General features: G+C 43.3%; 1 protein-coding gene across 9 annotated transcripts in view; it reads left to right on the top strand.

Moving 5' to 3' along the window:
* Window positions 1-3,112: 3,112 nt before the first annotated feature.
* CAPN6 (calpain 6) overlaps window positions 3,113-13,182 on the top strand; it is a 68,919-nt gene continuing 58,849 nt past the window's right edge. The window contains exons 1-3 of one of the 9 annotated variants that reach the window (XM_083485099.1): window positions 3,113-3,666; window positions 6,521-6,664; window positions 11,663-11,711. Coding sequence is in view for 2 of the 9 variants with exons in the window: in XM_083485094.1 (XP_083341220.1) it covers window positions 12,096-12,105 (10 nt within the window). In the remaining 7 variants the exon portion in view is untranslated. Of the gene's footprint in view, window positions 3,687-6,520; window positions 6,665-8,153; window positions 8,308-9,478; window positions 10,568-11,632; window positions 11,712-11,749; window positions 12,106-13,182 lie in introns of those variants that run through there. The other 8 variants (XM_083485100.1, XM_083485097.1, XM_083485098.1 and 5 more) reach the window with 8 other exon arrangements.

Below are 13,182 nucleotides of genomic sequence, written 5' to 3'. Positions count from 1 at the left end.
AAATTGACTTCGTTTTTCCAATAAATTTGTTTGGTGCACTTTCTTTTATATATATTTATAATATGTGCATACTGTCAATGATGTTATGCCCCCTATGCCTTTATCCCATTGCAAGATGTCAACTGATTTCTCTCATTTCCAATTTATTTCTATGACTATTTGGCTGCAAGGACCAGAGCTGCTGGAAGGTCCTCCCCCCCCCCCCTTCTAATTTCTAAAGATGTGTAGATTGTCTTTTACGGTATCTACCTCTGAAAGCAGCCCCCATGTACTATTAAAATATGGAGCAGTAAGAAACTAAGTACACACAATAACATGTGTATCTTATACAATGCAAACATAAAGATAATAAAACCAGCTATAATAAACAGCCTAATCAAAACAGCGTAATAAACCAACTCAAAACCAGCTGAAGCCTTACAAACCCTGCAGCCAGTTAAAACCTTATAGCAGTGGTTCCCAATTGTTTGCCTGGGAATCCCAGAGGCTTCGCGTAACCCACCCAAGGTGTCCGTAGCCCCATTTACATAACAAAAACTATCATAGAGCTATCAACATTTTCAAAAGTAGGGGGTTCATACAGAGGCGTAGGAAGGTCAGGTGGTACTTGGTGCAGAAAAATTCTTGTCACCCCCCCCCCACACACACACATTGATTTTTTTTAAAAAAATAAATCCTGCAAAAATGGTTTTATTTTGTATTTTCTTACAAAGGAATGCGGATTCTGGGCCTCTGATAACAAGTAGGCGACTGTGGACAGATACTTAAACCTACAGGTTGGCTTGTGTTATTTTATTTATATTTATTGTTTATTTATTTAATAAAATTTATTTTAAAAAACCTGCAAAGTGGTTTACCAAAAAAAACAAAAGGAATTGGTCAATTACCCACAGAATTGCCTTGGTGATTTTTTCCTCATCTTCTTTTAATTAGACAGCTGCCTTTGGGTGGTCCTACCTTCATGCAGGGGAGGCTGGGGGCAAAGGGGAGGCTGGCCTGCCGAGTGCCCAGGGCAGAACTGAGCTGCTCCTCCCGGTGCCACACGCGGGCAAAACAGGGCAGCAGCACTGCCATTGTCCCACACACTCCACTTTTGGGGGCAGCAGAGGCTTTCCGGAGGGGGATTGGGGCCAGAGGGGTGCGCAGGTCAGGCAGCGGCCTTGGCAGGCTTCCCCAGCAGCCCAGAAAGTGGGCCTATGTGAAGAAAATGAGACTAGGCCAAGTAGATTTGGCCTTGCCTTGCCCTTGCCCCGCTCCCAACCCAGGTGGCCAATCGGCTGCGGGCAGGGGGCAGGGCGAAGGCAAGGCAAGGCAAAATCTACTTGGCCTAGTCTCATTTTCTTCACATAGGCCGATTTTCCAGGATCTGGGAAGCCCAGCGGAGGGTAGGGCAATAGAGTGGTTCATAAAAAACTTATTTTTGAAAATGCCTGCTCCAAAGGTCTTATCTTTAATTAAATTAATTAATAATTAATTAATTTAGTTAATATCTTGACCCCGCTCCACTGAATTAAAATTTCAGCCTTCACGACATAGGGAAACGGCCAAGGTCAAACAGCTATTTTCGTGGAGGAGGGTCAAGATATTAACTGATATGCATGAAATTTCGTATATAGCTATATAATCCCTAATGTAGTAAGATAAGACCTTTGGAGCAGGCATTTTTTAAAAAAAGTTTTTTATGAACCGCCCTAGCTGGGCAGTACAGTGGTACCTCGGTTTAAGAACTTAATTCGTTCCGGAGGTCCGTTCTTAACCTGAAACTGTTCTTAACCTGAAGCACCACTTTAGCTAATGGGGCCTCCCACTGCCGCCGCCACACCACCACCGCCTAATTTCTGTTCTCATCCTGAAGCAAAGTTCTTAACCCAAGGTACTATTTCTGGGTTAGCGGAGTCTGTAACCTGAAGCGTATGTAAGCTGAAGTGTATGTAACCCGAGGTACCACTGTAATTGTTCCTTGATAATTTGTCACCCCCCTCCATGATGGAACCCGGGGCGAACCGCCCCACCCTTCTTTCTACACCCCTGGGTTCATGGCTTGGCTTTTGAAAAACAGGGGTCTGTAATACTTTGCTAATTGGGAACCACTACACCTATAGGACTACCTTTCTCCTTGAGTCCCTGGAGAACTTGGGGCTCTCTAGAGGTTTGGCTGGACTCTAGCTCCCATGAGCCCTAGCCAGCACGGTCAATGGTCCTGGATGGTGGGAGCTGTAGTCAAGCAATGCCTGGCATGCCACAGGCTTCTTGGCACCAACTAGAACATAAGAGCCCTGCTGGCCCATCTAGCCCAGAACACTGTCCTCACAGTGGCCAACCGGATGCCCATGGGAAGCTTGCAAACAGAAACCAAACATGACAGTGTTCTCCTCTCCTGCAGTTCCCAATAATGGAGTTTAAGAGGCAGGTTGTGTCTGTCCGTGGAGGTAGAACATAACCATCATGGCTAATAGGCATTGATAGCTTTATCCTCCATGAATGTCCCTAATCTCTCTTAAAGCCATCCAAATTGGTGACTTACCATTACATCTTGGGTAAGCAAAATCTATAGTTTAAGTATGCATATATGAAGAAATGTTTGTCCTGTGTCAACTGGTAGCTTTGACAGTGGTGGGGAGAGAGGAAACTTCTGTCAGGAGAGCGGTAAAAGAAAAATGGTTACTATCACATCTCTGTGCTGTGGTCATGATCCTGACTTGGGGCCCTTTCTATTTACAGAAGTCACACAGCTCCCATTAGTGGGCATGGATTCCTCTCAGGGGGTGGCTATGGGGATTGTCATCATAAGGGAGGCATAAAGAATAAACGAAGATCTTTCTAGATTAGGCCAAAGGCTCATCTAGCCCATAATGACAACATAATTACAACGTAATTTACATAAATTACATAATTCAGCCACAGAGGACAGCAAGATGGACAGCGTAGGTTTTGGTGAACGGCGAACCACAGTGGAATGGAAGCATTGCTGCATTCAACGAAGACAGGGGGAAGGGAACAAAAATGCCTTCTTACATTTCTAATCCCCACAAACACACATTACTTTTCTAATCTGTGCCCTTTGCACATGCTTAATGGAAGAATTGTGAGGGGGACAGAGCAGGGAGCCTGTCGAACGGAAGGATCCTATTTGATGCCAGCTGCAGTGATTTGCCTGAAAAATTCAATACCTTACAGAGCAGCAAGGTTAAGAGGGAGATTAGGTCAGTGTTGAGCAATGCTGCCACCTAGTGAGCAATTTCGGTTTCCAACAACTCCTAATGCAAATACAGCTCTTCCACTTGTAGAGCAACTAAATGGCGGAGGTCCAGGGCAGGTTTCGCAAAAACATTTCACTGCGATGCCGTAGAACTGTGAACTCTGTTGTTATGACCTAAGAAAATTTCCCTTCTGGGTCAGTAATATCACGCACCTGGCTTAGCGTTCTGTCTCCGGGCAGGGGGCTGTGAAATACCTCAGAGAATTTCTCAGGTAGACCATGGTGGTAATAGCCATGCCCTCTTATTATGGTGGCTGTGTCTCTACAGAGGGCTATTCTCTATCTGAGAGCTGCCCAAGCCAAGTTCGCTTTAAAAATAAGGAACCATCAGCATTCAAGCAACAATTCCAACACGAAAGAAAAGAGGAACTGAAAGCAACCAGCGTGGCTGCCTAAGGAGCTTACAGGTGAGCTGAAGAAAGGCACGGTAAGAAACGAAAGAAGGGGGAAATCACAGTGGAAGAGTATGCACGAGAAGCCAACAGTTGCAGATAGAAGGTCAGGCAGGCTAAAACTGAGAATAAGCTCTGGCTTGCAAGAGAGTTGGATGATATAATAATAATAATAATAATAATAATAATAATAATAATAATAATAATAATTGTTTGTTTATTATTCGAAGCAAGAGGAAGGACTACAGGTCCCAGAATTCCCAGCCGTTCACTGTATAAATCAACATGTGGTGTAGTGGTTATAGCATTGGACCTGGGGGACCAAGGTTCCAATCCCCACTCACTGGGTGACCTTGGGGGGCAGTTACAGCCTTCCCAGCCTTGCTTACTTTACAGGCTTGTTGTGAAGATAAAACAAGGAGGGGGAGAACCGATACCATGAGCTCGTTGGAGGAAAGGTGGTGTATACAGTGGTACCCTGGGTTAAGTACTTAATTTGTTCTTGAGGTCCGTTCTTAACCTGAAACTGTTCTTAACCTGAAGCACCACTTTAGCTAATGGGGCCTCCTGCTGCTGCCATGCACACAACTTGAAAGCCTCACACAACTTGAAAGCCTCATTATCACCTCATTTGCTCACTAGAGTAATGAAGGCCCATCAATTAATCTGGTTCTCTGGCAGATGGCACCTGAGGCCCTTCAAGAACAGAATTTGGAAAGTTCATTTTTTCCAAGGTATTTATTCTTGTTCAAGCTCCACATGTCCAAAAAAGGGAACCAATTGCTCTTTAAGTTCATCTTTTCACCAGATAGGCCAGTCTGGTTCACTTTCAGTTCTCAATTCAATTTCATCCAAACTCCCCACCCCACATTCCGAATATTACAGGCTGTTGTGCTGAAGCATAGAGGATGTTTAAGAACACTAAGTATACATCTAAATGCAGATGATGTTGAAGGTGAATTGTTTAATTCATTTCCCCCAACAATTCTGATCTTTAAGCTTAAAGACCCACAGAGTATAACTAGTAAAAAAGCACACGTGAGATTTTATTTATTTATAAAGATATGTGTATACTGCTGTGTCATAAAAAATACATCAAAGTGTTTCACAGCAATAAAACATAAAACCATATAATAAAAAACATATAAAAAAATAAGAAACAGGCATCAGTTAACCATTTTGGAATAATGTGTTCTTTATTGCCTGCATAGGCCTGGAGGAATAGAGAAGTTTTCAGCAGGCATTTAAAAGCTGGCACAGAAGGCGCCTGGGATCTCTAGTGGCAAAGTGTTCCACAGGACTAGGCCAATGACACGAAAGAGTGGCTGGAGAAACCCAGCCAGATGGGCGGGGTATAAATAATAAATTATTATTATTACAGTGGTACCTTTGTTCTCAAACTTAATCCGTTCCGGGAGTCAGTTCGACTCCCGAAATCGATTGAAAACCAAGGGGCAGCTTCTGATTGGCTACAGGAGCTTCCTGCACTCATCAAGTGGAAGCCGCGTTGGACATTTGGCTTCCAAAAAACGTTCGTAAACCGGAACACTTACTTCCGGGTTTGCGGCATTCAGGAGCCGATTTGTTTGACAACTACAGTGGTACCTCGGGTTACAAACACTTCGGGCTACAGACTCCGCTAACCCGAAAGTACCTCGGGTTAAGAACTTTACCTCAGGATGAGAACAGAAATCGCGCACCGGCGGCACAGCAGCAGCGGGAGACCCCATTAGCTAAAGTGGCACCTCAGGTTAAGAACGGACCTCCGGAACGAAGTTAAGTTTGCAACCAGAGGTACCACTGTAAGCCGTTCAAGAACCAAGGTACTACTGTATTATTATAAAGGCTCAGTTTCATATTGCTGTCAAATGAGCCTCACCGATTCAGGGAATGACCAAGGATGTTACTGCAGATGAACCTGGTGATCAATCTGGGATTATCAGGATTCAGACATTTCCTGAGTGATCTTGGACCTAAGTTTTCCAGGGCTTTGCAAATTATCAAAAGATCCTTGAACTTGGCTTGGTAGCGGATGGGCGGCTAGCGCAGCTGTTTCAAGAAGAGAGTCTCATGCTCTTGACTAGAAGCTCCCACCAACAATCTGGCCCCGCATTCCACTCCAGCTGCAGCTTCTGAAGCAGAGCCAAGACCATCCCTACATAGACCGCTTTGTAGTCGAGGTAGAAGTAGAAATCCTTCGCGTTCTACCTCAAAAGAAATTTAATTTATGTTCCATTCACCCAGCAACTATGGGAATTGCTTTCAAGTGGTGTAAAAAAAAAACAAAAAAAACCCTTTAACCAATTATGCGGACTTTGTTAATTGAAAATAGTTCTCTCCAAGCACTATCCCAGAGTCCTACAGTTACCAGGACTCGGTCAGGTAAGACTGCACCACCCAGCTTGAGCAGCTGGACCAAGTTTCTGGAGCTGAGCCTGATGGCGGTGATGAATTAATTCCTATGCCCCACAAATAACCCAGAGATGCATTAGTTTGCCTATCCATGGGCTAGATGAACCTTTTGTTCCCTTCCCAATCTCTTTCTGAATACCTAACAAGAATTGGCATTGATGCTAGTGCTAGCAGTATTATTTTGCCAAAATCTGGCCTCCTGTTTCTTACAAGGTTTCCTCTACAAAAGAGTCTGTCTCCCCGCCCCCAACCCTGCCTCATTCTCAGAGCACTTGCAAATCTGTTTAGAATATATGGATGCTATAGTTGAGATTCATTCATTGTGGGGGGTTGGACTAGATGACCCTCGGGGTCCCTTCCAGTCGTACAGTTCTCTGATTCAAAGATTCCAAGGGTGTGGGGCTTTGAGCACTGATGGCAAGGTGGCCAAGGATGGCGTGTGCTTTTTTCTTTCCAGTGTGAACATTTCTCCAGTGCTCTGCACCTCCCCCCCCCCCCCCGGCTGTTTGTGGTTCCTGATCTGAAAAAATCTCATGATGTCTTCCCCTGGGCTTTGACTGAAGTGTGGACATCTAGGAAGGATGCAGAGTGTGAACCACAGGTAAGATGATTTGCAGAACCAAAGAAAGGGCACTCACAGGTACCCTTCATCCACCTCAAAATTAAGCAGGGACACTCTCCTCTGCTTCAACAGGTATTCACCAAAGGTTTTCCCTGTCCTTTGATAATTATGGAGTCCAATTTCTTTTCTCATTAATTGATGGAGGATGATAGAAAGAAATAATACAGTGGTACCTTGCTTCTCAAACTTCATCCTTTCTGGAAGTCCTTTCCAAAACCAAGGCACGCTTTCCCATAGTGCACGTAACTATCCATGCAGAATGGATTAATCTGTTCCAGACTTTTAAAAACAACCCCTAAAACAGCAATTTAACATGTATTTTACTATCCAGCAAGACCATTGATCCATAAAATGAAAGCAATAATCAATGTCCTGTACTATAAAATAAATAAGACAGTATTGTAGATGATAAAAATTAAAATTATTATTTTTTCCTTACGTGCACTGATGGATAGTCATTGTATGGATGGGGGGGGGGGGCTTTTATCCATTTCTGCAGTCACACAATCAATCAATCAGTAGCTGAACTGGGTTCCACACAGTCAGAAAAAGAAATTAACCGAAAAAGCCTCAAAAACAAAAATGCAAAATAAATAGCAAAAACAAAAGTGCCAAACTTAATCCATTCTGTTTGACTTCCAAAATGTTCAAAAACCAAGGCACAGCTTCTGATTGGTACAGGTGTCCCAGAAACCATAGCCAAAAACCGCATCAGATGTTCGGCTTCCAAAAAATATTCAAAAACCAGAACACTTCTGGGTTTTCGGCATTTGGGAGCCAAGGCGTTTGAGAACCAAGGCGTTTGAGAACCAAGGTACCACTGTACAGGACAAATGCTCTGCACAACACTAATGTTTACATGCAGCTGTACTTAAGCTACTATCTGTCAGATAAAAGGAAAACAAAAACAAAAATGTTCTATCTAAGAAATGTCCCGTTTAGATGGTGCTATCTAAAAAATGTTCCATTTAGATGGTTCTATCTAAGACATGTCCTGTTTTGATATAGCTAAAATTGTAGCAGATGTTTTGGCAGGATTTTGGCTCCCCCATGTTGATGCAGTATTCTTGACTTGAGCCATCTTGCCATGTAAACAGGTAGCAAACCCTTTTCCAGATTGTGTTGTGGATCCAAACGCTTCCCCTCTTGGGTCCCTTCTCTGAACAAAACTGCTTAGATTAGAAAAAATAAAATAAACATGTTGCCTTGGGGAGAATCCCTGCTGGAAACGAACTCATTTTTTATTAAGCAATTCGCACAGGGCAATTTTATTAATAATTTATGCCGAGCACAGCCGTTGCTGAAAAGAGGTTAACTAACAGCGTTTGCTGTGTGTTTGCAAAAGTCGGGGGCTTGCCGTTGGCACCCAGAAATAAAATACACAATAGTTTGCATGTTCCACTAATGGAGGGGAGCAGGAAGCAGGGTGCAAAGCTTGATCCCAGAATGCTTGCTCATGTTCCACCAGGATCAATGGGATTTGAAGCATCAAATAAGCAACCCCAAAATGAACTTGTGAGAACAATGGAACCATCTCTGATCTGATTATGCTGAAAGTCAGGGAACCAGCACTTTGAAATTCAAGAAAGGCGAAATGTAATTTTCTAAGAATGAAGGCAGAGGTAATACAAAACGGGAAAGTCACAGCAAATCTTTATTAAAGATTTGACCCTTTCTGCCCCAGTTTTGAAAGTTGTCGCCATACCACCAGCACAGATGAGCAGCCCAAAGCTTCTTCTTTTTTTCAAAGCAAGAGTGGGCAACTGGATCCACTTGGTGGGCCAGGTATTCTCTTCCCCCATTAAGATCTCCAAAGGGGATGACTTCCTGCACTGTTTGTTTATTTATTGCATTTCTCTCCCACCTTTCCACCATTACGGGATGCGGGTGGCGCTGTGGGTTAAACCACAAAGCCTAGGACTTGCTGATCAGAAGGTCGGCGGTTCGAATCCCCGTGACGGGGTGAGCTCCCGTTGCTTGGTCCCTGCTCCTGCCAACCTAGCAGTTCAAAAGCACGTCAAAGTGCAAATAGATAAACAGGTACCGCTCTGGTGGGAAGGTAAACGGCGTTTCCGTGCGCTGCTCTGGTTCACCAGAAGCGGCTTAGTCATGCTGGCCACATGACCCGGAGGCTGTATGTCGGCTCCCTTGGCCAATAAAGCGAGATGAGCGCCGCAACCTCAGAGTTGGCCATGACTGGAACTAATGGTCAGGGGTCCCCTTTACCCTTTCTCCTCCATGGAGCTCAAGGTGATACACATGGTTCTTTGCACCCACACCATTTTATCCTCACACCATTTTATCACCTGTGAGACAGGTTGGGCTTACACTGAGAGACTTGCCCAATGTCACCCAGGTGAGCTTTTATGTGGCTGTGAGGGAATTTGAACACAGGTCTCCCAGGACTTGGTCTGACACTCTAACCACTACACTGCCACCAAGGCTTACACTAACTGGCTGATCATAGCAAACAGCCACCCCTTCTGAGGAGACAGTGGTGGTTAGAGTGTTGTACTAGGCCTTGGGTGACCAAGGTTCAAATGCCCACTAACCCATGAAACTTGGGCCAATCACTGCCATGAATCCAACCCCCTCTCACAGGGTTGTTGTGAGCATAATGTGGGGAGAAGGAGAACTATCTACACCACTTTGAGCTCCTTTCCTTCAAGTTGGGATATAACTGTAATAATAATAATAATAATAATAATAATAATAATAATAATAATAATAGTTTGCATGCAGTTTTTAATTAGAAATGCAAGCAATCTTGCAAATGCATTACATTTAAATGATCAGCATGAAGTAGGAACCCCATGAAAGAGAAGGAAAGAAGTATCTAGCCTCTGCTTGATTGTTTCCCTCATTCTCTGACTTCCTCTGATGATAATCTGTCACAAAGAAACTTGAAAGCCTCATTATCACCTCATTTGCTCACCAGAGTAAGGAAGGCCCATCAGTTAACCTGGTTCTCTGGCAGATGGCATCTTTGCTTCTGCTCGGAACAAAACTGTAGGCTTGTGCCCCTTTCCACTGCACCACTGGCTACAGTGGCAGCCTGTGTCAACTGGGACAGTCAAGGTGGAAGGCAGGGAGGCCAGCAGTTGGTGGAGCAAGAGCTAATGACGGTAAGGGCCCACTGATTTTGTCCTCACCCTTCTCCCTTCTAAGTTCTAAAAACGCAAATCAAAGTGAGGAAGAGGAGGAAGCCAAGAACCAGTGCCACACACCAGATTGGATATTAGGAAGAAGGCATGCAGGTGGGGGCTGTCTGAGGTGGTGAGCTGGTGCTCCAGTCTCTCTGATGGACCAGCCTTAACTGGCTGCTTGGTGACAAAGCTGACATTCACAGTTTATCTCTTACCAGCTCGAAATCTGTTGGCGTTTGCTGCCAAAGAGAAACAGCGTAAAAATAGGCAGGGAACGTGTCTTGTGCATTTTTACCCATGTGGAGATCTCAAGACAACTTCACAAACAAGCCCACTCATTTTTTTATTCTCCATCTATAATAACAAGCATGCCAACGCCTGTCCAGTTTATTGCAAAGGAATTCCTCCACAAACTGCCTGGTATCCTCCTTCCTAATATGTCCTTGTTTGTTAAAAAACCGGAAGTTAACGGTAATACTCTTTAGCATATGTGTCCCAGGAATGAACCAAAGAAAACTCCTTTGCAGCTGTGTTTTATTTTCCCACAAGAGAGAAGGAGGGAAAAGTAGACAAAAGTTACTATGAACCTCCCCCTCGACTCATTAGATCTTGGTACAGTCCAAAAAGTTTTCAGGTTAAGAAGCCGGGAGTTCTGTTTGCAGTAGAAAATTCGGAGTTTCTGTGTGCGTTTGCCTGTCAGCTCAGGAACTCGTGGTGCACACTTGGTTCAATCCAGGTAAGTGACTAGTTTAACTGCAATGACAATATTTACAGGATTCATTTGTCAATATCTTCCTGTTACTGTTAAAGAGTATGCAGCGGTCACTGAGCTGAGTACAGGAATACAAAAGGATTTTGTTTTGTCAGTGGGGCAAATGACTGGATTTTAGTGTGCAAGATTTAGGCCCAATGCAAGAATGACTTCCAAAACAGAGTCACATGTATATTTTCCCGGAGGATACGTTTGCACAAAATCTGTTTGATTTAGCAGGCAGAAATAGAAACAGACATGCACAACAAGCGAAGACTGAGCAATGTTTTGGAAAGCTCACACTCAATGCCAGCTGCACATGTTACGAATAGAGAAGTATTCTTTGCTTGTGCCCTTGTAAAAATATCTATGATCAAGATCTGGGGGTCACTGTGTGCTGTATTTTTCTTATACACCAGCTGTTGCTGTTTTTCTGTACCTGTGCTTATAAAGCACGTGCCAGTGAAGAGGGCATTTTTCACGTGCTTAGTGTGAACAATAGGGAGCTGTTGTTCTTCAGGGTCATCTCTCTCTCTCCTGAAGTTGTTTCTCATAGTGGAAAGTGGAGTCCGCCACCTCTGGTGTCAAGGCATGTGCATGAACCTTAAGACTCACCTCAAAGGCCAACAAATTTATTATGGCATGAACTTGCATTGGATGCACAAAGTGTTTTTGTAAATATATGCACCGCAGAGGGGACAGGTGGCAAACCCTGAGCTTAGAGGGAAATGAAATGCAAAAGGTACAGATAGCGGCAATTCAGTTTGAGCCAGAATAAGCACAGTGGCCCTTTACAACAGAAGTGGTGTGTGATAAAACAATCAGCCAGGTAATGCAGAGACTAGTTAACATCTAAAATGCAATTGGAAACTATTGTCTGGAAACTCAGTTGAGCTGAATATCTTGATTTACTTGTAATCCAGCAGTATCACATTTGTGGCTCCCTTTGAAATTCCTTGGTTCAAGGATGATCCTTAGAGTGTCCTGGTAGACTGAATTATTCAAAATATTGTCCTACTGTTTTCTGACTCTTGTCATTTCTTATGTCAGATTTGTGTGTCTATTGATTCTTTTCCATAGGGACTGTCCTGTGTGCCCTAAGCAAAAAGCAGAAAGGCACTTCTTACAGGTTATGTATGCCACATGTCAGGCTATATGATGAATAAGTGAATGAAGCCTCAGTGTTGCAGCTGATTTATTAGTTCTGTAGCAGTGGCACCTCAGTAATTTAAGAGACACTGTGCAGTGCATTGCCTGCTGTTTCATAGACTGCAGTTGCAGATACATGTTTTGAGCCATTGGTAATCTATTGCAGGGCAATAGGATTTCCCCTTGCATATATTGGTAATCAAAACAACAAACATTCCCCATGGTTTAAAATTGGCAGAAGACAGGGTAGACAGAGTGGAGCCACAATTCAGTGTAACAGTGGCAGTGTAATCCTTGGAATGAGCATTGGAGCTGTAATCTTTGGAATGAGTGCTACAAGCATGTCCCTATTTCTGTCCACAAAATGTTGAAAGGTAGGTGCCCAGTTAGAGATGAAACTGAGTGTTTAATAGAAAGAGAGGGATCAATCTGTTTTCATCCAGGTTAATTTTGCATGTACTCATTCAAAAGTTCCATCTCATTTCTGCAAGAAACCATACATAAAAAAAAATCAACATAAAATTCATAGTTAAATGAATATTTTATCAGAAAACATAAATGCGTATTTTGTTGCAGTGTGTACAGTTCTAAATACATTTTACCCTAAAATATGTACTTTAAAGTGAATAGCAGTATTATCATTGGGGGTTTTTTGTAGCTGAAAACTACTTTCCAAAAGTTGGAGGAGGACAAAATTCAAAGATAATTGCCTTCTGATCTGCACATTTGCCCAGGAAAGGTAGAGATAAGGTTCAGATTCATTGGAATTCATGGCAGGCTTGTAGAACCTCCCGTCTCCATACTTTGAAGCATTTCACAGATAAAACTAGAGACACTTCTGTGCTTCTAACATAGAAATGATAGTTTGGAAGCAAACTTCCATACCTGCTTTCACACTCAGGGTTGTGTTCTGACTCCCTTCTCTGCCCTATTGCACTTGGGGTGCTTCAGGAATTCAGCATATGCATTTAAAAGTTAGTTTTCATACTGCTTTTAATCATCATCACCAGTGCTTTTTTTCTGGGGAGACACGCATACCCCTAAACATTCTGTGAATCTAAGTTCAGCCTCATTGAGGGGCAGTCTTTCAATATGAGTAGGAAAATGAGAGTACTGTACCCCTAAACGTTTTTTTTATATATAAAAAAGCACTGATCATGACCATCACAGATTAGGCTGCAGTCATAGCCCTCAACGTGCCTGGGAGTAAGCCCAGTTGAATTTAGTGAGACTTACATATGAATAGAGATCGTTAGGGGTACATTTTTAATACAGATACAGAAACAGGACAGAATGGACTCCTATGTGAGTGGACACAGGTGAAAGGGACGCAAAGCAGACATAGATTGATCTGTCTATCCATCTATGACCAGCGATAGACATTTCTGTCAGTTTGGTTCTATCAGCTCCTTTTCCCCCCAATATTACTTTAAGACCTATACATCTTTGCA

Source organism: Podarcis liolepis (assembly GCF_965112155.1).
Source record: "Podarcis liolepis genome assembly, chromosome: Z".
Taxonomy (NCBI): domain Eukaryota; kingdom Metazoa; phylum Chordata; class Lepidosauria; order Squamata; family Lacertidae; genus Podarcis; species Podarcis liolepis.
The sequence above is the reverse complement of the archived record's forward strand: the minus strand, read 5'-3'. Positions and strand labels throughout refer to the sequence as shown.